Genomic DNA, 25,047 nt, shown 5'->3' on the forward strand with positions numbered 1-25,047 from the left:
TGTTTTTTGTGATATTCCATATTCTATCTTATGTCTTTATGGAAATTCATATTGATAACATGCTCCATGCAACAATTTCTGGAACAGTTTAGAACTCCTCCTACCCGCTCCTACCTCTGCACGGAAGAGTAGACTGTTCAATATGAACGTCACCTGTGTACGCACCTATCACGTAGAGGTAAAGGTGGTCTGCGTGCTGCAGGGGAAGGAGAAATTCACCGTTGAAACATTTTTTGAAGACCGCTGTTATGGCGGAGTCTCAGCTTACGTGCATGGACGACGAGAATGTCAACGAAAAGATACCAGAATCCAAACCAGAATTCTACTACAGCGAAGAGCAGAGGGCTGCACTCGAGCAGCTATTGAAGAACGGTGATGGCGCGTTCAAGATGAGACTGAAAGAGGACAACGTGAAAGACTTTCTGTCGGGCCGCGAGATAAAATGGATTCGGAAAACTTTTGAGGAATATGACCAAGATAGTGACTCTGAGAATATCGGATACGAAAAGGCCCAGGACTCTTATGTAGATTCAGGTGTCCACTCCACGTACTGGCCTCAGATGTCGGATACGGAGATCCCCCCGCTTGATATTGGTTGGCCTGGTAGCACAGGGTTCTACAAAGGTGTCACGCGAGTGTCAGTTTACACTCACCCTCCCAAAGAGAACTGGCCTCACATAAAGGAGGTGGTGAGGAGACTTATTCAAGATTCTAACAAGGTAATTCCACTTCAATAAAAAATGTATAACAGCCTAATTGGTCTACACATGAATACCCCAAGCTTACAATTTCCCAATGCCTTCTGATCACCTATTGAAATAAGTACTTTACACCTTCCCTTGATTCAGCATTGTCTGTTGTTTTGTTCATCATGAAAAATGTGATGAAATTACTTCTACTAATTATGTCTATTAACTACTCTTTTCCACCGAACTAGTGTCTTGGCTGCATTTCCTGAACTTCCAGGGAAATGTTAGATTGTTCATCATTCCCCTTCCTGGACAGGCTTTATGCCACTGTGTTGCAGTTAGAGGTGAACAGGCAGTGACAGTCAAATAATAGCTGTACATGAACAAGAGATGTGCCTTAGGCCAATCGCTATTAGCAACTATGTAGCTTGTAAGCTCTGATTTGGGAAAAGGTTTTAGTTTTTTTGTACCCTGTCATCAAATCAACTCACTTTCAAACTTCCATGACTTACTGTTGAAAGATATACATTCTACATATACATTTTCCACGTGTACAGTGACTCTCAAAAGTATTCACGTCCTTGATTCCATGTTATTACAAGTAACAAAATGGAATTAACATTTGTTTACAACTCAAAGTCCATAATGTAGAAATTAATTACAAATACAGATTAGTAAAACATTAATTGCATAAATATTCACCCCCCATTAGTAGGGGTGAAATGGTTCACAAAACTCACAGTTCGGTACGATGTGGTACAGTGGTGTCACGGTCCGGTCCGGTTTCAATACATCGACAAAATAAATGCCTGAGAAATATGTAATTTGGATTTTCCATTTATTATTGTGGTAAACATGGGTAGCTTAAATTCCCAGGAGCATATGGGAAAAAAAGGGACAACAAAAAACATCAGTGCCTGCCATATAACATGAAATAAAATAGTATTTTAAAACAGAACTTCAACAAGAGTGCATAGTCCAGCAGCATATATAAAATGTTATTCACATAGCAGTGTTTTAAACAAAATAGGAACACTTGAAACATGTTATTTCCAAAGAAGAAAAAAAATGAGAATTTGTACCTGAGAAAATGTTTTGTATTTTCCATGTATAACAATAAATACATCAGTAGTCATGTTACTCGTATCGCCACTCAAATAAGATATCGTCAGAGCCTACATGTTGTAGATGTTTATCCACCACTCACTGGCAATATCTGTTATACACTCACCTAAAGGATTATTAGGAACACCTGTTCGATTCCTCATTAATGCAATTATCTAATCAACCAATCACATGGCAGTTGCTTCAATGCATTTAGGGGTGTGGTCCTGGTCAAGACAATCTCCTGAACTCCAAACTGAATGTCAGAATGGGAAAGAATGATGATTTAAGCAATTTTGAGCGTGGCATGGTTGTTGGTGCCAGACGGGCCGGTCTGAGTATTTCACAATCTGCTCAGTTACTGGGATTTTCACGCACAAACATTTCTATGGTTTACAAAGAATGGTGTGAAAAGGGAAAAACAAAGCAAAGCATTTCTGAAGCCACAACACGCACAACCTTGAGGCGGATGGGCTACAACAGCAGAAGACCCAACCGGGTACCACTCATCTCCACTACAAATAGAAAAAAGAGGCTACAATTTGCACAAGCTCACCAAAATTGGACAGTTGAAGACTGGAAGAATGTTGCCTGGTCTGATGAGTCTCGATTTCTGTTGAGACATTCAGATGGTAGAGTCAGAATTTGGCGTAAACAGAATGAGAACATGGATCTTGTTACCACTGTGCAGGCTGGTGGTGGTGGTGTAATGGTGTGGGGGATGTTTTCTTGGCACACTTTAGGCCCCTTAGTGCCAATTGGGCATTGTTTAAATGCCACGGCCTACCTGAGCATTGTTTCTGACCATGTCCATCCCTTTATGACCACCGTGTACACATCCTCTGATGGCTACTTCCAGCAGGATAATGCACCATGTCACAAAGCTCGAATCATTTCAAATTGGCTTCTTGACAATGACAATGAGTTCACTGTACTGAAATGGCCCCCTCAGTCACCAGATCTCAACCCAATAGAGCATCTTTGGGATGTGGTGGAACGGGAGCTTCGTGCCCTGGATGTGCATCCCACAAATCTCCATCAACTGCAAGATGCTATCCTATCAATATGGGCCAACATTTCTAAAGAATGCTTTCAGCACCTTGTTGAATCAATGCCATGTAGAATTAAAGAAGTTGAAGGCGAAAGGGGTCAAACACAGTATTAGTATGGTGTTCCTAATAATCCTTTAGGTGACTGTAGTTTACAGCAAAACCAAAATGTTCACAGACTGAATGATACCAGGGCGCCTTCTAGTTCTGGCTCGCCAATGCTTGCCGTGTTGCTTCTTTGTATTAAGCGAAGTGCTATCCCTCATAAGCTAATTGCTGCTACGATGGTCTCTCAGCTCTATTCTTGCTGGAGTGGAATAACTAATGAGTGGAGCTATACGGCTTACCAGACGAAACAACTTTCTTTTTTTTAAAGACAACTTTATTACTGTGTGGACACATTAAACACCATTGGTTTATGCAATAATATGTCTTTACATTGAAATACATTTCCTAGCTATAATAATGTGATTAACGTACTGAACCGTGCATCGTGGACACTGTACCAAATGGTTCAATACGAATACACATACCATTTCACCCCTTCCATTTAGTCAATATTTGTTAGTGGCACTTTTGACAGCATTGAGTCTATTTGTATGTTTTTACCAGCTTTGCATATCTGGACACAGAACTGTTTGCCTACTAGCCTTTTCAAAATTGCCCAAGCTCCATCAAGTTTGATGGGGTCCTTTGGTGAACAGCAGTTTTTAATTCTTTCTATATATTGTCATTGATATTCGGGGTCATTGTCCTGCCAAAAGCTGAATCTTCTCTCAAGTCTCGGGTCTCTCAGAGACTTCAGCAGTTTTGTTTCTAGGATTTCTCTGTACTTTGCTGCAACCATTTTGCCCTCTGTCTTCACAAGTTTCCTAGGCACTGTCACAGAAGGATCCTCAAAACATGCTTCATACGAAGTTATGGTGTTCTGAAGATGGTATTGGGGTGGTAATTTTGCACTAAACATACCACTTAGTGTTGAGACCTAAAAGCTTGATTTTGGTCTAATCCAACCAGACAATCTTCTTCCACATGACTTCTGGTAAACTAGCTGAGATTTGATTTAAGTTTTTTCAACAATGGTTTTCTTTTTGCCTTTCTTCCATGAAAGCCACTTTTTATGTAGCACCCAGGCTATTGTTGCAGTATGCACAGTCTCACCCTGCTCAGCATTGGAAGACTGTAAATCCTGAAGAGTTACCATAGGCCTCTCGGTGGCCTTCCTGACTGGTGCCCTAATCTGTTCAAGATAGATGAACTATTGTGCCACATTCTTTCCAATAACAGACTTTACTGTACTTTGAGGGATATTCAATTCTTTGTAAATGTTCTAATTTCCTACCCTTTTAGGGATTATACTAACCAATAGTGGGACCTCCAGAGACAGGTTTATTTAACCTGAAATCATGTGAAACACCTAAATTACTAACGACTTCTTCAGACAATAGCTCATTCAGGTGTGTCATAACAAAGGGGAATACATATGCAATCAATTATTTTCGTATTTGTAATTATAAAAAAGTTAGGTTTAAATTTTGATATACTGATATACTTTTTTGTGTTGATCAGTGGGGAAAACCTAATGAATCAATATGTGGAAATTCCCAAAGGGTTTAACAGAAGCAGTGGGTTAAGTGTTTATTGTATATCTCTAACAGATTGGAACAAATGCAAAAGATGGGTTATGTGTTGTAACAAGCCCCATGTGGAAGAATTAGAAATGGCCGACATGTCTGTCTAAATGTCAGCAAGTGTAACATCAAAACCTATAACAAGTACCTGCCCTTCATTCAGACATTTTTACCACCATCTCACCTCTGGGTCAATTCACTGTAATTTAACTCGCACCTATGTAAGACTGGGTAATCTGTCAGTCATAATGTCTATGTTGTTTTCCTTGTTGTCTCTCTCTCTATGCACTGTAGTACTGTCCCAACTTGGTTCACAACCAGCCGTGACCTGGTGTTAGGGGAGTGTAGGTCATGGTGCTCTACCTCCACGAGTCACTGGATGCCTGCATACTGACTGCAGTCCTTAGTGAAACTGTTTCTCCTGAAACATTGGTTTGTCTTTCTGCTGGTTTAGCGGGCACTGTTAAATGAAGCAGCACAACTGGGCAGAGCATGTTTTTGGAGGACACAACCTATTCTTCATATCTCCCTTGCCCACTGTAGTTGCAACAAAGTGGTCGTAACAACATATTGGTTACCACTTAATTGGAAAAGACAAAAAAAAAATTCTGAGAGCAAAGCTAAATTAAAGGTCACTAAAATCCCTTCTTGATAGACATTAATGATTTACTGACAGGAAAGACAAACCTTGTGACCACCAGCTGTTCCACGTGCATACTGTATGTACAAATATCAATGTTAACAAGGTTATATGATGAACCAGGAAATGACTCCAGCTTAACTATAAAAGTGATTCGCTGTAGCATACTTTGTCATCTCCACATAGCACAATGTAGACACAAAAGATTGCTTTATACTACACTGATGGAGCACTCTGTCTTTATAATGCACCACTGCTCCTATTTCATATGCAAAGTCTGTCCTACTGAAGAACAGCCAGTTCTGTTTTTGCACTAACTGATGCCACTCTTGGATTAGGACATTTATATTCCTGTGAGTGTGTGAGTGTGTGTGTGTGTGTGTGTGTCTCAAAGTCTAAACAATGTATGTATTCATCTAGAGTTACACATTTTGAAAGGCATCACATCTTCCATTCTATCACATCGTAAGTAATTGTTGAACTGTAATCACTGAGTAAAATCTGTGCTATTTCAATACTAGCCTGTTATCTGCCCCCAAGGGATCCTAATGAGGGAGAGTAACAATATCATTTGGTCAGCATTTCTGTATGTTTAGTTCAATCTCTATCAAGGTAATAATAAAATGTGATGGAATTGTTCAATTATGATTTGATTATACTAACCTAACAGTATGAAATTATAACAATTGTAATATACATAAAACTGTGTCTCTATACATTAAATAAAAAAAAAATAATTGTAATTACCGATACAAATTGACATTAGGTATTTCCACCATGTTAGGGGACCTTTCCACACTTTTTTTATATTCCTAACAGGGTGGACATTTTGCAAAGTTAGCCTTAGCGCTGTGAATGAGCAGAATTGAGATAGGAGGCTGATGATGATGAAGACTTAAACAGGAATTTGTACTTCTATCAAACATTTTCTCTGTAATTTAGCTTAACCAGGGGAAAAAGGTATGAGTGGGACAGACGGACTAAAATGACTAAAATTGAAAAATAGATTGAACCAAGATTAATTACTTTATCTTTGAGATGTTGTTTTTCCACCTAAAGAAATCACGAATGACAGCTTACTCACTGAATGTGATGTCATTGTTGCAATGGGCTTTTTAATTAACTAACTAACAGTGTGGAGTGTAATTTCAGGGACATGCTATGTATTGCATTTTTTTATAATAATTTCAAAAAATATTAATTGGAAAGACGTTTTTGATGGGGGAGATTTTATGTAGGACTACGAAACACTGGAGGAAGACTGAATATTTTACGCATTACATTTCTTGTAGATGTTGAGTTGAGTTGCACCTTAGAACATGACAACATCGCCAACATTCCTTGGAAAAATAAATGTTTGTAATGAATTAAAATTACTTTCAATATCAATATTTTGTGTTTCTAAGTTAAATGGCACCTAATATTTAAAAACATGTAGAATATTTCTATTATTTTACCCAAGTGAAAAATGATATTTGTTGCACTGCATAGTATGAATTACCCAGTCATGAAAACGTATGAAAACATGGCATGTCTGTGTATTTGCATGAGTTGTAGTATAGTAGTGGAGTAACAAAGTGAAATTAATATTCTTCAATGCAAAAATCTTTTGCTTTTTCTCTGTTCTCCATAGGTCTTTTCCAGCTGCTTAAATAGTTAACACGATACTGTTTGATTTAAAGACAAACATTCATTAAAAAAAAAACAAGCTTGACATTTTGGCTTAACTTGTATTTCCAGTTAATTAGGGAGATTCTGATCTCACTCCAGCAGTCACCACAAATCATTACCGCAACATTTCTTTTTTTTCTAAGCATGCCAGAGATGTGATAACACAAAGGCACGGCTTAAAGACAATTTAATGCAGTATATGCACCCAGTACCTCTCTTAAGTAACTGCATGTGCTGTCATTAATTTGAAACTAGAAAGAATGGGAAGGGGATATTTAGGGTGCCCCGCGCTGTGCTCTCCCCCTTGTTTGACAGTATGTTTCAGAGATACTGCCCTGCACTCCTCCAGTCATTTTTCTGTGTGTGATCCTCAGGTGGTAGCCGTGATCATGGACATGCTTACAGACTTACACATTCTCCAGGACTTATTGGATGCAGCACACAGGAGAGGGGTGGCAGTGTACATCATATTGGAGGCTTGTGGTGTGCCCCACTTTCTGGATATGTGCACACGGTTACAGATCAGTGCTCTGCATCTGCGGGTAAGACGGGGATGATACAGAAGACACAGCGGCGCACCTGCAGGCAGTAGGCAATGATCAAACAGTCATAGTGATAGTTAGCAATGGTATTACCATGACATTAACATGTAACTTGCAGACTGAATTTTAAAATGAAAGCAAAATCATGGTCCGGTCTATAGATGCCTGTATTTAGACTGATGTTTGTTCAGTAGATCCTCTTTCATATGTGGTGTATGGTGTCAGTTGATAAGCATCTGAGTTAAGGCCTTTTTAGTGTTGAGGCACTGTAGTTGTTTCACACAAAATGTAGTTCAGTTAGCATGTAAACAACACAGTTCCTCTAGAAACCGAATCCATTAACAAACAAATGTTAACCATATTGGGTAGCATCTTTCTGACATGTCTGTTTCTGTGTAAGTCTCGACTTGTTTTTTTATTACTCTCTCTGACTCATTCCCCTTCCTTGTTCAGTAAATAGACTTGCTTCGACTGTATACTCAAGGAGTTTAACTCAACTCTTACATCACCACTGTTGGATTTGCTTAGCCTGAAAATTGACTTAGGTCGTGGGTGGTTACACCACATTATACGTTGCGATTAATAATAACATAGGATTCAGCATGTCCTTATAATCACTGGTACATGTGTTTCTCACTGAGGGAGCAGTCAAACTGAGAGTCTGTGTGTCTTTCAGATAAGTGCACGTCATTTTCTAAAATGTCAAATGTGATTGTAGAACCTGCGTGTGCGAACGGTGAAAGGCTGTGGGTTGGCCCTGTCCTTTGGGAAGTTACCCGGTTCTCTGGGCTCCAAATACATGCTGGTGGACGGAGAAAAAGTCATGTTTGGCTCTTACAGGTAAAAGAAGTTACTGAGTCAGAGCCAACATTCTTTTACTTTTCGGACAGACTTTCACCCTGTTTATTTTGTTGTTGTCATCTCCAGCTTCACATGGAGCTCTTCTCGGATGGACAGGAACACGATAACAGTAATGTCTGGGCAGGTGGTGGACTTCTTTGACAATGACTTCAGGGAAATATACGCTGCATCCAACAATGTGGATCTTTACAAGGAGTTCCATATCAGCAAGCCTCCCATGCCCGCACCAGTGAAGATTTCGGCGGAGATCCCCAAGCCCCTGACAGTGTCCACCTCCCGTTTCCAGGTGTCTCTAGGGGACTCTCGAGGGCAGGCGGACATGAGGGTTCCTGCTCATAAATATCACAACCCGAAGTATTCTCTGGTGGTAGGGAACAGTCTGGGGCTCACAGGCTCCTTGCAGGACCTGTCCACACACAGAGATAGCCTGGTCAATGGCCATAAACACAATGGCCTCTCCAAGCTGCTCCGTGCCAACTACGGTAGTAGTGTGGATCTGGACACGATCACCAACACGTCCCAAAGTTCTCCTATGGAGGATGGGGAGGAGGAGAAAGGGGGCTTGAAGAAGCTTCAGGCTATTGCTAAAAAACGCAGTTCCTTCAGACTCTTCCTGAAAGGCAGAGGATCCAGTCACAATAGTGAGACTATAGAGGAACATGTTGCTATTTCTTCAAGCGCATCCCCTACACCCCAGAGCTTTTCTCCTGCCTGCACAAAACCCTCATTTACACGCTCAATCCCCTCCCCTACCCACCCAGTCCTCTCCCCTACACAACCAATACCCTCCCCTGCACAATCTATCCCCTCCCCTGCGCGGCCAGTACCCTCCTCTACACACCTAAACCCCACCCCTACATGCCTAAACCCCACCCTTACAAGCCCAGACCCCTCCTCTACCCGGAAAGTCTCAGAAACCAATGGCACTGACACTGAGGACTCATTTGAGATTATAGAGAAACCTTCCTTGTTGAAATTTAACAAAAAGCACTCAAATTTGTCTCAAAGAAGTATTTCCCTAATGACCCTCAACAGAGGAGAGGATGTCGGTATGTTGGTATATTCCACCATTTTATTTGTATTTTAACTGCAGTAGTCCATTATAATGAAAGTTTTTTGGTTCATCCATTCTTTTTCTCCTCCTTTAGAAAAGCAACACAAGAAGCCTTTGAAGAAAAACTGCATTCAGTCCTGAGATGAAGAGGACAGTGAATGGAGGAAGTTCACCTGCAAGGTAGAAGCAGCGAACCATGTGCTTTTGAAGTGATTGTATCAGATGCAGTATAAGATTTGCTACCATATTAATGGGTTAGAGCATCTCACCAGTAACCCAGAGGTAGCTACGTCAAATCCCAGTGCAGGCAAAACATGTGTTGCTTTGTCCCCTAGCAATGCCTTGGACCCTAGCTGTTCACAGGTTGTAGCTGTAATGGAGAATGAAAAAATGCACTGTTCATTCTATGATCCTTAGAAAGACTTTGGCTGTCAGTGTTAAACTGCTAATTAAGATGAGCCTCAGGTTGAAGTTTACCTGGAGGAATTTGATTGCTCCTACCAGTGAGTGTTGCTTGAGTGCTGCCGGTATTGATGCCAAATGACGACATTCCCCAGCTATGTCAGGGAATTGACAATGCAGACATGATCTGTCAATCATTTTATGCTTGAAAGATTGTCTTTTGTTACTGGTTAAATAAGAAGTCAACATTGTGTATATTCCCTGATCGTTTTTGTTGTCATGGCAGCTTTTAAAAACACATCCATCCTAATTATCTGTTCTAAAAGTGTCTGTCCTACATTAGAAAGGGGAAAGGAAAAGTGATCAGCTCTCTCCTCTTACACAGGAGTATAATTTTACCAAGGACGCTTTGTTGAATTGTTTCTGGTCTGGACCTTAACTCCACTGGAGTGGGTAGTCCCTGAATAATGAATGATGTATTGAGAGATCAGGCTGTTTTGCTGTTAACATGGTACAATTCATTGTCTGACAATTCGACTGAAGATCTCACAATGTTTTTTGTTTATCGCACCATTTTCTAAACTCCAGACTGTAAATCGCAGGAGGTCAATTCCTTCTGTGATACTGGAACCACCATGTCTGGCACCAGGTCGCATAGATCACACCTTTTCCCCATTCTTTGACCAATCAAATGAACTTCTTGACCTTGTTTGCATGATTTATATATTGAATTGTAATGATATGTTTCACTTCTTAGCTATTTGCTATTTGTAGGGGACAATTACTGCTAACCACTAGCTAACATAAAGAGTGACATGTAATTCAATGTAGAGAAATGTAAGGCTGGTGACGGTTAGAAATGTGTTTTATTTTATTGAGTGGTAGACGTAAGAAATGTCTCACACATACTTTGTTGGAACTCCTTACTGAAAGTCAACCACCAACAACAGACAGTCAGATTCCCACACATACACTGTACCGGCACAATGTGTCAGTGCTGCGGGCTGGGTGACAGTGGATCAAACCATTGTGAGGCAAAGGGCGGGGGTGTCACAATTTTTTTAAACTTCAATGCGTTATAATATGTCTATAATCAGCAGGGTTGGGTAGGTTACTTTATAAATGTAATCCGTTGTAGTTACAAGTTACCTGCCTACATTTGTAATCAGTAACGTAACTTTTTGATTACTCAAACTCATTAAAGTACTCTGATTACTTTCATATTAAGAGGCATTAGAAAACAAATAGGAATAGCCTACAACCAATTGAACGCCTTTTGCGGGATCAGTCAATGTTAGAGTTTACCATAGCTGTTTTACCTTATTTGTGTTTTACGTTATGGGTTATGTACAGTGCCTTTGGAAAACCATTGCTTTCTACATCAATATGATTGGACTACATCTCTATATTACATGCTAAAGGTCTAACCTTTAGCATGTAATGTAGAGATGTAGTCCAATTCATCCAGTAACCCTCAATCTTCCAGAATCTGACATTTTATCTGAACATAACCCAAAATCTAAGGGTGTGTTAGCCTATTATGTTATTTATGTTTTATTCAAAACATTGTTGAAAAATAAATGGCAATTTCTCGAAAAGGGGTATTATTATTATTTTATATAAAAATGAAGAAATCCATAGCTTTTCGCACGTACACTAAATCTGCAGTAGTCTGATGTTTTGCCCCCACAACCACCAAAATTGTCAAAACGTTGCAGAAAGCCCAGGCATGCGAATGCACGTTCGCAATCTTGAACACCCGCACACAAATGTTTTACCCGCGCGAACGTAACCTGTGATTATTGGGACCACCAGCGAAGGATTTTTAAATAAATAAAAAATATCGTCTATGTCGTCAGCTGTCAATGATAACCATTGAACGCAATTTTCTGAGATGCAAAGCAAGCAGAATTACATGGCCTACCTGTATGGATGAAATTGAGGTGGCTGCATCAAATGCAAATCCCAACACACATTTTCTCCTCATAAATCGTGATAAATTCCATATCATGTTTTATCTTGAAGCCAGTGCCATGTTACAGCTATCTAACTAATAGTTGCCTAGTCTTAACAATTCCCATCTGAGTTATTCGGTGCAACTCTTCCTGGGTGTGTTGTTCGGTGCATTTGACAAATAAACCTTGAAACTTGAAAAAGATATAACACCAAGTAGGCCTGCACTTGTAATCCGTTACTCCCCAACTCTGTTAATAATCAAATATTTTATTAATCCTCAGAATTCATGGTCATTTGATGTGCAGTTAAACAGATTCAGAGGAGCAAAAGCAGCCCTAGATCAAATGCCTCGAAGGCCATCATCCTGGATTCGTCTCTTCACTGTTGACATTGAGACTGGTGTTTAATGAAGCTTCCTGTTAAGGACCTGTGAGGTGTCTGTTTCTCAAACTAGACACTCTAATGTATTTGTCCTTTTGCTCAGTTGTGCACCGGGGCCTCCCACTCCTCTTTCTATTCTGGTTTGAGACAGTTTGTGCTTTTCTGTGAAGGGAGTAGTACATGGAATAGTCTTCATTCCTCAGAACAATAATAGACTGATGAGTTTCAGAAGAAAGTTATTTGTTTGTGGCCATTTTGAGCCTGTAATCGAACCCACAAATGCTGATGCTGAAGATACTGAACTAGTCTAAAGAAGGCCAGTTTTATTGATACTTTAATCAGCACAACAATTTTTCGTGGTGCTAACATAATCACAGAAGGATTTTCTAATGATCAATTAGCCTTTTAAAATTGTTAACTTGGATTAGCAAACACAATGTGCCATTGGAACACAAGAGTGATGGTTGCTGATAATGGGCCTCTGTACGCCTAATTAGATATTCCATTGAAATTCAGCTGTTTCCAACTACAATAGTGATTTACAACATTAACAATGTCTACACTGTATTTCTGATCAATTGGATGTTATTTTAATGGACAAAAAAATAGCTTTTCTTTCAAAAACAAGGTAATTTCTAAGTGACCTCAAACTTTTTATTGGTAGTGTATTTTCCTTCTATTTTTTGTATAGAACTTACACAATGGGGAAGGGAATGTGCTCATAACTTATTTTATATGAAATTGCAATATAAATAAAAACTATTTGCATATAATGTCTTGCAATAATTTGCTGAATAATATTTACAGAAGATTTCTTGCCAGTTCTATGCAGTCATGTGATGATAAATTATTGCACAACATTGCTTTATAATCTTGATAGATTTTTGTTTCTGTCTTATCTGTAGATTTGTTGATGAATTGGCGGCTTTTTGTAGGTATAGTGGTATAGCATTTTTCTCTCTGCAAGTGCAGTTACCTCAGTTTGCTGGCTCTGGGTGCGTCAGTGTTTTTATTCCTGCACATTTGAATATAAAAATGTACTTAAGTGACATCAACGCATGTCAAGGGAAAAGTTCTGTAAGATTGGATACTTACCATACTGTCAGTCAAGCTGTGTATATCATGTGAGAACTCTATACATTTGACTGTGAGTGAAACGTCTCAAGTGTGCAGCCAGATCAGAGGCTTTTGATATATTGAGAGCATATTGAAGGAGTCGGGTCCCTATTAAAGCAGGCCCTCTCATAAATACTGCTGGCAGACACGGGGCGTGTATCTCTCATATCTGCATGGGGCCATAGTAACCTCAGAACAAAACCACAGCCCTACGACAGATGCACACCTACACAGGAAGTGATGTGCACAGGAAGCCTGCTGTTATGTACCACAGGTGCAGATCCCATTTCACTTTAGAATATAACACCACTTTAGCTGTATTGATACATATCATTTCTTAAGGTGACCCCATGATATAGTTCTTCACAGGGAATTTTGCATTCAGGTTGCAAAAATGTCTTTCCCATGTCATTGTAGAGGATTCATGAAGGTGGTGAAAACATCATGGTTAGAACGTTGTGCCAGTGTCTGAAACATTGTTTGTTTGAATCCTCCAAGGTGAGACATCTTTAATCCTAATTTCTCCTTTAGTTTGCTAAGAATTAGTGCCTTTAGGTTGTGAAATGTAAATTGATGAGTGGTTATTTAATTCTGATTCAAGGAAACCAACACAAAATTACAGTCTGGCACCATCTTCTGGACATTTTGGAATAAGAACTGTGTTTGGCCTTTTTTTCTTTGACAGATCTACATTTTGTTTTCTTTACATGTTTGATGTAATGTGGATAATTAAATAAGAAACAATGTGTCATAATATAGGCTATAGAATTTGAGATTTGAGATAATGTTCATGGTGTAATTATGCCAACACATGGTATCTGTTGTAAATAATAAACACATTTGAATAATTAAACATGTATTATTTATTTATCGTTTGTCTTTTTTAAGAGAATGTGCTAGACAGATGCTTTCACAATCTTTACAAAGTTGAGTGGAAACTGAATCCATAAATATTCATATATATATATATTTATTTACATAATCAAAAATATTTAAACAATATCATAGGGCTGAATCCATGTTGAAGTATTGTGTCCCTTAGTGGAAGGAAATGGGGGCTAGTGCAGAAGTTTGGAAGGAACTGAAATTGCTGAGCTTAATCTGAAGTGCTGCGTTTCCAATAATATTGACCTTAAATAACTGGCCGGTAACCACTATGAATATATACACTGTTTTGAGAGTCCCAAAAGTTATTCTGCAAATGCTCTGCAACTCTAACCTTAGGAAATGGTTGCTTATCAACAGATAGTTTGTTGAAAGTTTGTAGGTAATTACTACTATCTATAGGACATCTACAGATGTAGATTGGGACTCTCAAAGTACATTATGTTCAAATCAATCCATACAGAAAAATGCAAGACTTCTTCTGTAAAGACACATGACTTCTAAAAAGGAATGACAGAAAAAACATGAGCAGAATGAGAGGCTATTAACTTGCACCATCAATTGAGTTACAGTGTGAGGTGGTGGTTGTTGCAAACCACACAGTTCATACTTATAATTTTTCATTCTAGGTAAGTGACATCAGTGGGATCATATTGCACTACATTATACTGTACTAAACAGCATTTCAAAGTCCAACGCCATGTGAGCTACGGAAAGAAACATCTACCGTGTCCAGTGTCTGACTTCTCAGTCCTGTGAAGCACTGTTATTATTGAGGATCTTCCTTTTGCGCAATTCCACCAAGTCAAAGAATGGGTCTTTGGTGATACTTGCTCTAAAGGGAAGACGAAAAGGAAAATGTGCCAAGTGTCCAATCATCATCAACAGTTATTTAATCCAATGAACTGACAGATTTGTACTAGCGACAGCATTACAGTAGTACATTTGTGAAGTGTTAATTATGAGTAGTAGGTACATTCCCTCATAAGCCAGTAGAGGTGTCTGACCTGATGGAGCGTATCCACTCATCCCTCTCCTCTGCTGTGGCAGCACTTATCCTGTATGACTGGTGCTTCCCCTCCACCACTTTGCCTCCGTTCTTTGTTTTGCACGCTTTGATTTTTTGCCCTCTGGGGTTGTAGATCTCTAAACAATACTGAATACACACAGACATAGAAACGTTCACAAAACACATACCTGAGGTCAGACTTGATACTAAAACTTAAAACAATTCCTAACCTGACTGAGGCTGATTCCACGGACTCTTAAGTTTAAAGGGGCACTGTGTAGAATCTTGCCTCTATTCAATAGCACGACTTACCGAATGGAGACCGTTGTAGTACATGCAAGTTCAGGGTGGTTTAGTACTGTGAGTGGCTATGCTTGTTTTTATGCTAGTAGTACAGTAAAAAACACAAATTGCCCCCAGATTTGATGCACTTTTATCTATGTGTATTCTAACCTTCAACATGAGGATAGGGTAATGTGTGCTAATTTAGCATACTTCAGCATACCATCTTAGCTAAACTAAGTAGCTTTCTTGCTTGTGTGCACGCTCTCATCTGCTCTAATAAGCCTTAAATTGGTACTCACTAGAACATCTATAAGGGAGTATAGTGGTTCTGATAATAAACCTTGAGGTGGTACTGACCAGTACATCTAGAAGGGAGTATAGTGGTTCTGATAATAAACCTTGAGGTGGTACTGACCAGTACATCTAGAAGGGAGTATAGTGGTTCTGATAATAAACCTTGAGGTGGTACTGACCAGTACATCTAGAAGGGAGTATAGTGGTTCTGATAATAAACCTTGAGGTGGTACTGACCAGTACATCTAGAAGGGAGTATAGTGGTTCTGATAATAAACCTTGAGGTGGTACTGACCAGTACATCTAGAAGGGAGTATAGTGGTTCTGGTAATAAACCTTGAGGTGGTACTGACCAGTACATCTATAATCAATCAAATCAATCAATCAAATGTATTTATAAAGCCCTTTTTACAACAGCAATTGTCACAAAGTGCTTTTGAATAAAACACCCGGCCTTAAACCCCAAGGAGCTAACAACAGTAGTGTTGAATTAAGGGAGTATAGTGGTTCTAAAAATAAACTTTAAGGTGGTACTGACCAGCACATCTAGAAGGGAGCATAGTGTTTTGATATTTGACTATGCGTTCCTGTCATACTTAGAGAATCATTCTGGGATTTTTGGCTAATAACTGTCACGGGCACTGTTGAGCCAAAACTTGAACATTGTGTAAAATGTCATTTAGAATATGTGCAGATATGCGACCTGGTCAGAATATGAATAGGTAGTAACATGCAAAGCTACAATAATTTGACAGCTAAACATAAATTGTGCTGTATAAATAAACTTGCTTGCTTAACTTCCTCAGACAGAACGATGTTGTAAGTCATGCATTGGTGTGACAGCTAAATTAGGATCTCCTGTCACGGACTTCCTTACAGATAATGTGGCTTAAAAACATACAGTAAAATACAGTAAAAATATCTTGTAAAGAAACGTGCCATCAGTAAAATGCACATTACCTGTTTGTTAGAGTCTGGTACCTCTCTAACACTTAGGTTTTCAAGGGGAATTATCCCTATGGGGTCTTTATCCTGAGGGAGGGGGTGGAGAGACATGCTTTGGTCAAGAACCCTAATAAAACAAACTTCTACCATCTTCCATTCTAAACCCCTAATGCAAATATGTAGTCTAGCCAACTTACTGTGGTAAATACAAAGTAGTACAGGCAGCTGTTGGTCAAAATAAACCACCGCCTCCTCCATGACTTTACTCTGCCCCCTGCGGAGAGAAAGTTAACATTCCATGTATAAAAAACGAAAAGCTTCCACTTACAATAAGGATATGGAGTCTATATCTAAACAGTCCATTCAATCAAATCAGTCTGTGGTATGCATATGTTCAATGCTTTATAATGACACAATGATAAGATGATTTTTTCACCCATTTTGAGCAGCCAACCCTCTCTGTCTGGGTTGAAGAATGTGTGTGTCAGGTCGTTTCCGTCATCCTCTGGGATTTTGAATGGCTCGTTCCTGATGCTCTCATAGAGTTTCTGGGTTTAATCAGGAGGTAAATGAAAGTTAGAAGACAGATCAAACACAAACAACCAAATAGGGGTCAAGGGTTAAATGTTGACCTGTCCCCTGACCTCTAACCCCTGATCCCTCACCATGAGCAGATCGTTGGGTAAATCTCCCCCGTTGTTGATGCCTCTGTTCATACTGAAGAAGTGCTCCAGAGTCGGTTTGTCCTTCACGTTGGGGTTGTGGAGACTGGTGTTCAGCATGATGATGGCAAAGGACAGGATGTAGCAGGTGTCTGTATGAAACAAAAACACATTCTTATTGCTAGTTCAATTATATTCATCTGCATCCTAAATCAGCATCAGTTCTGCAAAAATATTTAAATATGGCCTGAAATGTGTGCCGGTTGCGTCTACTGTACAGTACCTGTCGACTGAAAGACACCTGAATTACAGTCACAGTAGCGCGCAGCGAAAGCCTCCATCATCCTGTCAATCTTCTGGGCTTCTCCAGGGAGACGGAAACTCCACAGGAACTGCCTGCAGGGATTCAGACAGGGATCAAGGAATGACTTGTTCATATCTTCCAAAGGCTAACAATAACAACCAGTGTATGAACCGCAAACACAGCAACTTGTGCAGCGCCGAAACTAACCTCAGTGCCTGCACCAGATTTAGGTCAGAGAACTCGTGAAGGTCTACAAAGGCTTTTAGAGTATCAAGGTACATTTCCTCCCTGCAAGAACACAAAGGTCACGTCGATGACATCAGAGCCGATCAGACGACGAGCGGTTATGATCAGGTCACGATACCAATCTTGGTCATAACCATAAAATTAAGAGTCATTGTGCACCTCTCTCCCAGGATGTTTCCTATGGCCGTCTTGTTCAGCCCTTCCTCTTTGTATAGGAACTCAGCTACTGCCTCTGGCACCCATTCCAAAAGGTTGTGGTCAACCAGATACTTAATACCCTGGAGGAAGTTGACAGGACAATTCAAATGAACAGGCTTGAGGATGGAATAAACACATTCATGAAAAGGTTCCTTTCATTTTAGAAGTAAGGCAGAATGTGCTGTCGTGATCGCACACACGTGAAATATTGTGCATGTGCTTTATTATCTGTCATACAGAGCCGCTCAAAGACATCTATCTTTAGATGTTTCAAAGCAATAATGAGCTTCCATTTCCTTCTAAAAAAAAACTATGATCTGCTTGACTTGACCTCTGGCCTTTGCAATCTCATCTGCAGGTATGTCTTCAAGGGGACCACAGCATAGACTTGTCTCAGTACAGGCCCAAGCGGGCTTTATATGAGGAAATGATTTATGGTTGAAGCAGGGTGCTGCTGGCTGCTGTTCAAGGAACAGGATGTGGTTTTCTATATGTTTCTCTCCCCTCAGCTTCACGCATCTTGCACTTCTGCAGTCATGTGTGGAAGCTGTAATATCAGTCATGTCACTTGAATTCGCATCCATTTGTTTATGGGTCAGATTATCTGTTCTGTCATCTTGCTCTTGAAATGTAACTGCGAGCCTCAGTCACTAGAGATGTGATACATGTACTTAGAAATATTTACCACTTCAAATCTATGTCAGTAAATTATGCATCTGATCAGTTTTCCATGTTGAGCGATGTTCTACAATGTTTGCAATGTGTAGTGATCTGAGTTAGTCCTAACCAAAGAACATCATCAGGAAACTCGGCCATCATAACCATGTGTGAGATGAGCTCACCTTTTTAGGGTCCATGTTGAATTTCTTTTTCCCACATAAGAACATCTTGTTCCTTACAAAGATTTTGCTGTATGGAAACAAACAAGGTTAGGCATGGATGGGACTGAGCTAGGGGTCGAGGGGACTGAGTTAGAGGTGGAGGGGACTGAGATAGGGGTGGAGGGGACTGAGTTAGAGGTGGAGGGGACTGAGTTAGGGGTGGAGGGGACTGAGTTAGGGGTGGATGGGACTGAGTTAGGGGTGGATGGGACTGAGTTAGAGGTGGAGGGGACTGAGTTAGGGGTGGAGGGGACTGAGTTAGGGGTGGAGGGGACTGAGTTAGAGGTGGAGGGGACTGAGTTAGGGGTGGAGGGGACTGAGTTAGGGGTGGATGGGACTGAGTTAGGGGTGGATGGGACTAAGTTAGAGCTGGAGGGGACTGAGTTAGGGGTGGATGGGACTGAGTTAGAGGTGGATGGGACTGAGTTAGAGGTGGATGGGACTAAGTTAGGGGTGGAGGGGACTGAGTTAGAGGTTGAGGGGACTGAGTTAGGGGTGGATGGGACTGAGTTAGAGGTGGAGGGGACTGAGTTAGAGGTGGATGGGACTAAGTTAGAGGTGGATGGGACTAAGTTAGGGGTGGAGGAGTAGAATGTCAGGAAGATCAGATTATCTGGTATTTGGACGGTGAATGGGATAGATGATCTGGTATTTGGACGGTGAATGGGATAGATGATCTGGTATTTGGACGGTGAATGGGATAGATGATCTGGTATTTGGACGGTGAATGGGATAGATGATCTGGTATTTGGACGGTGAATGGGATAGATGATCTGGTATTTGGACGGTGAATGGGATAGATGATCTGGTATTTGGATGGTGAATGGGATAGATGATCTGGTATTTCTCTCTATTGGACAATGATTATCCATTATGTCAGCTCAGACTTACTTCTCCTCGTCCACATCAATGCTGTGAAGTTCTGTTATGACGCTGTTAATCTCCAACCTCAGCTTCTGCAAAAAGGGAAGTGATGACAGAAGGCTGAGATGGTAATCGATGGTATTTCAGCACTAGATGATTCATACCCAAGGTACATTCAGAGGACCAGGGTCAGAGTATTTACAAAACTGGACCATTCTGAGGTGTTGTAAACTCTTCAGGGATTTCTTTTCACATAAATGTCGTTGTCCTTATGTCACAATCCTTTCGGTTTTGTTCAGGTAGAATTAAAAATGAATGCTTTTTGACTGTTATACAAAGAATTTCTTAGAGCAAATATCTCTTATACCTGAATATCATCTAATAGGTCCCTTTTATGAAACTTCATAGTTCCTATCTCCCGCCTCTCCATTGAGCTAGGGTTAATGGAAGCTTTGGAAGAGATGACAAACACAAAAGTACAGATAAACATAGCGATTAAAACATTATCAGCAATTGAATAAATTAAATGACAAAAGCATACTGTAATTAAAATACTTTGAAGTGTCAGAAGTGTGACTTGACAACCACCCTGTCAGCAACCCTCAAACTTCACCCACAAAATGAAACATCTCAGCAACAGCTAAATATAAAATCTGAACTTCTTCCTCTACAGCGTGAGTTCCAGTCATGTCCAATAATAGAAGACAGCTTCTAACAGTTTTCATATGCCCTTCGCAATTTGCACATTACAGCCTTAATCTGAAATGAATCCAACTGAATTTTTCCTCATCAATCTAAACACTTTACCGCTATATACATAGCAAAACAGGTTAATGACAGAAATATCACATTTACATACAGTTGCACTCTGAGAGAAATTGTGAAATTTTTGCTTTGATTTTGAAAATATGACTGATCATGCAAAAAAAAAAGATCATATGAAGCAATTTATTATCACATAGTAAATCACAATGATAACAAAAATCACCCAAATGGCCCTGATCAAAAGTTTACATACCCTTGAATGTTTGGCCTTGTTACAGACACACAAGGTGACACAACCAGGTGAAAATGTAAATTAAAGGTGAATTTCCCACACCTGTGGCTTTTTAAATTGCAATTAGTGTCTGTGCATTAATAATCAATGAGTTTGTTAGCTCTCATGTGGATACACTGAGCAGGATAGATACTGAGCCATGGGGAGCAGAAAAGAACAGTCAAAAGACCTGTGTAACAAGTTAATGGAAAAGGATATAAAAAGATATCCAAAGCCTTGCTAATGCCAGTCCGTACTCTTCAATCTCTTATTAAGAAGTGGAAAATTCAGGGATCTCTTGATACCAAGTCCAGGTCAAGTAGACCAAGAAAAATGTCTGCCAAAACTGCCAGAAGAATTGTTCGGGATACAAAGAAAAACCCACAGGTAACCTCAGGAGAAATACAGGCTGCTCTGGAAAAAGACGATGTTGTTGCTTTAAGGACCACAATACGATAATACTTGAACAAAAATTAGCTGCATGGTCGAGTTGCCAAAAAGAAGCCTTTGCTGTGCCAATGCCACAAAAAAGCCTGGTTACAATTTGCCCGACAACACCTTGACATGCCTCACAGCTTCTGGCACACTGTAATTTGGAGTGACAAGATCAAAATAGAGCTTTATGGTCACAACCATAAGCGTTATGTTTAGAGAGGTGTCAACAAGGCCTGTAGTGAACAGAATACCAACCCCACTGTGAAGCATGGTGGTCGCTCACTTGTTGGGGCTGTGTGAGCTCTAAAGGCACAGGGAATCTGGTGAAAATTGATGACAAGATGAATGCAGCATGTTATCAGAAAATACTGGCAAACAATTCGTATTCTTCTGCACTAAAGCAGCACATGGGACGCTCTTGGACTTTCCAGCATGACAATGACACTAAGCACAAGGCCAAGTTGACACTTTAGTGGTTGCAGCAGAAAAAGGTGAAGGTTCTGGAGTGGCCATCACAGTCTCCTAACCTTAATATCATCAAGCCACTCTGCGGAGATCTCAAACGTGCAGTTGAACAGAGGTCAGTTCATTTTTCTCTTTGTTGCCATGTTTTGTTTTATGATTGTGCCATTCTGTTATGGCCTACAGTTGACTGTGAATCGCATAAGACATAAAAGACGTGTTTTGCCTGCTCACTCCTGTTTTCTTTACAAATGGTACATACAGCTCCGGAAAAAATTAAGAGACCACTGCACCTTTTTCTTTCCTTTCCAACTTTTTTGGAAAGGAAAAAAAAAAGTGCAGTGGTCTCTTAATGTTTTCCGCAGCTGTATTTTACCAATTCTCCAAGGGTATGCAAACTTTTGAGCACCACTGTCAGTATTCAGACCCTTAGCTCTATTCATTGAAATAGAACTCAGTTGCATCCTGTTTTCACTAATCATCCTTGAGATGTTTCTTAAACTTTTTTGGAGTCCCAAAGAACACACTGGCCTCGATCATTCTCAAATAGAAGTTGACAACCACCAACACTCTTCCTTGAGCTGGCAACAAGGCAGATGACATTCTGCTTAGATTTTGCCAAAATGTACCTAAAGGACTTTCAGTGGGCTGTCATGTGCCTGAATGATGGAGTGCTGCAGGGATGGTTGTCCTTCTGGAATGTTCTCCCATTTCCTCACAGGAAATCTGGAGCTCTGTCAGAGTGACAACAGAGTTCTTGGTCAGCTCCGTCACCCTCCACCGGTGCTTAGTTTGGTCAGTATTTGTGGTTTCAAAGGTCTTCCATTCAAGAATGACTGTGTTCTTGGGCAATCCAGTGAAGTTGTAGAAACATCTCAAGAATGGTCATTGGGAAACAGGATGCACCTGAACCAAATTTCCTGTGTCATTGCAAAGGTTATGTATACATTTGCAAATGTGATGTTTCAGTTTTTCTTTTTTATATTTGTCATTATTTATAAAGCCCTGTCTTTGCTTCATCATTATATATCATCTATTTAATCAATTTTAGAATAAGGTTATAACTTTGCAAAAATGTGGAATAAGCAAAGGGGTCTGAATACCTTCCCAAAGCACTATACCTATACATACATTACCCTCTTTTCCGGTTAGAAAAACTGTGCAACATTGTCAAACTCTTGATCATTATACTGTAAGAAACATCTCTGAACCTTACTTGGCAGTAGTCTATAATGAGAACTTGAGTTATATACATTTCTATGAAAACAATATCTTTATAAAGTCAGAGAAAAGTATAGGTTAAAAGAGCACAATATTGACATCAGGCACGTCTACCAACAGTGAAAAATGTATTGGTAAAAAAACACTCTATGCCAATAAACAGAATATCTGTTTTACACATATATTTGTAACTTTTATGGCTCCTCTATGGAAAAACAGATAAGAGTGAACAAAAAAAAGCAGTGGGTTAAATTCAAACCCATGCTACACCAGAAACATCGACTAAACCATATTCTTAGTCCTGTGTTTCATTGTAATATTGTTCCTAAGACAATAACAACAAAAAAGGTGAACTGTTCATTGTTCAACTTGAAAGTTCACGTCAGATACAGTAGAGATTCAACAATTAAATATTTAACTTAAAGACACCAATGTCTTCATATTATTCATTCTACAGCTTGATTATGGATCTTAATTCTTAAGATAAACTGTGAAAAACCTTACCTTTGCCCCAGAGAAAGCTATCTTTTCTTCTGCAGCCCATGTTTGAAGGGTTAGAGAAAGAATGTGGCAGGGAGAATGTTTGAGGGGTTGGCGAGAGAACAGGAAACATGTATTCGTGTTAAAACTACTGTAGCCTACTGAGAGCACAAGCTACACTGCTACCACTAGCCATGCTACAGGCTGAAGTGCCCACAGAACGTCAGAGCTGTTACTAAAATAATAAATATTTTAATATTTATTTATGCATAGATGTGTGTTTTGTGTATGTGTGTGGTTCTATAAACATTTAAGAGTTATTTACACATACTATTAGCAGGGCCGGCCTTAGGCACAAGTAAAATATGCGGCCGCTTAAGACACTCGACTGCCAGGGGGCCCCAGACTGCTAGTGAGCCCCGGATCACTAGGGGAGAGGGGGCCCCAAAATCTAATTTTGGTTAGGGCTCCGAAAAGGGTAGGGCCGGCACTGACTATTAGTATGTATGGTTAATATGTAGTCAACAAAAGTGAGGTAAACATATTGGCTAATGGCTTGCGAAACTCAAATAACCATGAATTGAAGCTTTGGGGAGGCTAATTGCTCAGTAAATTGCTTATCTCCACCCCTACAACTAGGCATCAAAATATTGTTCTACAAGGCCTGCTTTCTGTAACATTTAAATGAATCGACTGCTTATCATAGCTATACTACACAGGAATTGATATAAATTTGACAGTAACTTAAAGAAAGCTCAAGTAATTAGTGTTTACTTGAGGAAAAAACTAATGATGGACAATTCATAACAATAACTATAGTGGCTGCAATAAAGTTGATTGAATAATCGTTCATAAGTGTATTAGTAAGTGCTTGTAATCCCATTTCCAAAGCACTCATTAACAATAAAATAAATATTATATTCCTGTCATAACATACTCATAAATATGTATATTAATAGTGAGTCAAAGTCAAAGCGTCATTCTGAACAATGTTATTCTGGTGACATGGCACCCAAAATCTGCATAGTAGGAATTATATATAAAGCAAAAATACAGCAAAAATATACATAACAATGTAAACTAGCAGCATTTTGAAAGTGCGTAGAAGGGGGAAAATGAACAATATGTGTAGAAGTAATGAATATTATACATACACTCACCTAAAGGATTATTATGAACACCATACTAATACTGTGTTTGACCCCCTTTCGCCTTCAGAACTGCCTTAATTCTACGTGGCATTGATTCAACAAGGTGCTGAGAAATGTTGGCCCATATTGATAGGATAGCATCTTGCAATTGATGGAGATTTGTGGGATGCACATCCAGGGCACGAAGCTCCCGTTCCACCACATCCCAAAGATGCTCTATTGGGTTGAGATCTGGTGACTGTGTGCGCCATTTCAGTACAGTGAACTCATTGTCATGTTCAAGAAACCAATTTGAAATGATTTGCGCTTTGTGACATGGTGCATTATCCTGCTGGAAGTAGCCATCAGAGGATGGGTACATGGTGGTCATAAAGGGATGGACATGGTCAGAAACAATGCTCAGGTAGGCCGTGGCATTTAAACGATGCCCAATTGGCACTAAGGGGCCTAAAGTGTGCCAAGAAAACATCCCCCACACCATTACACCACCACTACCAGCCTGCACAGTGGTAACAAGGCATGATGGATCCATGTTCTCATTCTGTTTATGCCAAATTCTGACTCTACCATCTGAATGTCTCAACAGAAATCGA

The 25,047-nt window shown here is 39.8% G+C and overlaps 3 protein-coding genes across 4 annotated transcripts; 2 read left to right on the forward strand and 1 right to left on the reverse strand.

Annotated features, from left to right (window-relative positions):
• The first annotated feature begins 28 nt into the window (after positions 1 to 28).
• On the forward strand, positions 29 to 12,028 carry fam83fa (family with sequence similarity 83 member Fa). 2 transcript variants are annotated; one of them, XM_010891743.3, is made up of 6 exons: positions 29 to 719; positions 7,159 to 7,326; positions 8,045 to 8,166; positions 8,254 to 9,236; positions 9,336 to 9,421; positions 11,881 to 12,028. In XM_010891743.3, exons 1-5 carry the CDS (start codon positions 249 to 251, stop codon positions 9,380 to 9,382), a joined length of 1,791 nt encoding a protein of 596 aa, XP_010890045.2. In that variant the 5' UTR covers positions 29 to 248; the 3' UTR covers positions 9,383 to 9,421; positions 11,881 to 12,028. The 2 variants fall into 2 exon arrangements, with proteins under 2 accessions (XP_010890045.2, XP_010890044.2); XM_010891742.4 differs by lacking the exon at positions 11,881 to 12,028 and having other exon boundaries at positions 9,336 to 10,782.
• Positions 12,029 to 13,964: 1,936 nt separating this feature from the next.
• cyth4a (cytohesin 4a) lies at positions 13,965 to 23,468 on the reverse strand. Its single transcript, XM_010891745.3, has 13 exons — positions 23,328 to 23,468; positions 20,037 to 20,119; positions 19,697 to 19,761; positions 18,767 to 18,833; positions 17,886 to 18,004; positions 17,688 to 17,768; positions 17,460 to 17,572; positions 17,180 to 17,328; positions 16,951 to 17,062; positions 16,712 to 16,788; positions 16,530 to 16,601; positions 14,989 to 15,137; positions 13,965 to 14,816 (listed from the first exon to the last, which is right to left on the reverse strand). Exons 1-13 carry the CDS (start codon positions 23,434 to 23,436, stop codon positions 14,729 to 14,731), a joined length of 1,284 nt encoding a protein of 427 aa, XP_010890047.1. The 5' UTR covers positions 23,437 to 23,468; the 3' UTR covers positions 13,965 to 14,728.
• LOC114840428 (protein Ycf2-like) lies at positions 18,840 to 19,690 on the forward strand. The gene is made up of 2 exons (XM_034294922.1): positions 18,840 to 19,421; positions 19,454 to 19,690. Exon 1 carries the CDS (start codon positions 18,860 to 18,862, stop codon positions 19,394 to 19,396), a length of 537 nt encoding a protein of 178 aa, XP_034150813.1. The 5' UTR covers positions 18,840 to 18,859; the 3' UTR covers positions 19,397 to 19,421; positions 19,454 to 19,690.
• Positions 23,469 to 25,047: the final 1,579 nt, after the last annotated feature.

Source organism: Esox lucius, chromosome 11 (genome assembly GCF_011004845.1).
Source record: "Esox lucius isolate fEsoLuc1 chromosome 11, fEsoLuc1.pri, whole genome shotgun sequence".
NCBI lineage: Eukaryota > Metazoa > Chordata > Actinopteri > Esociformes > Esocidae > Esox > Esox lucius.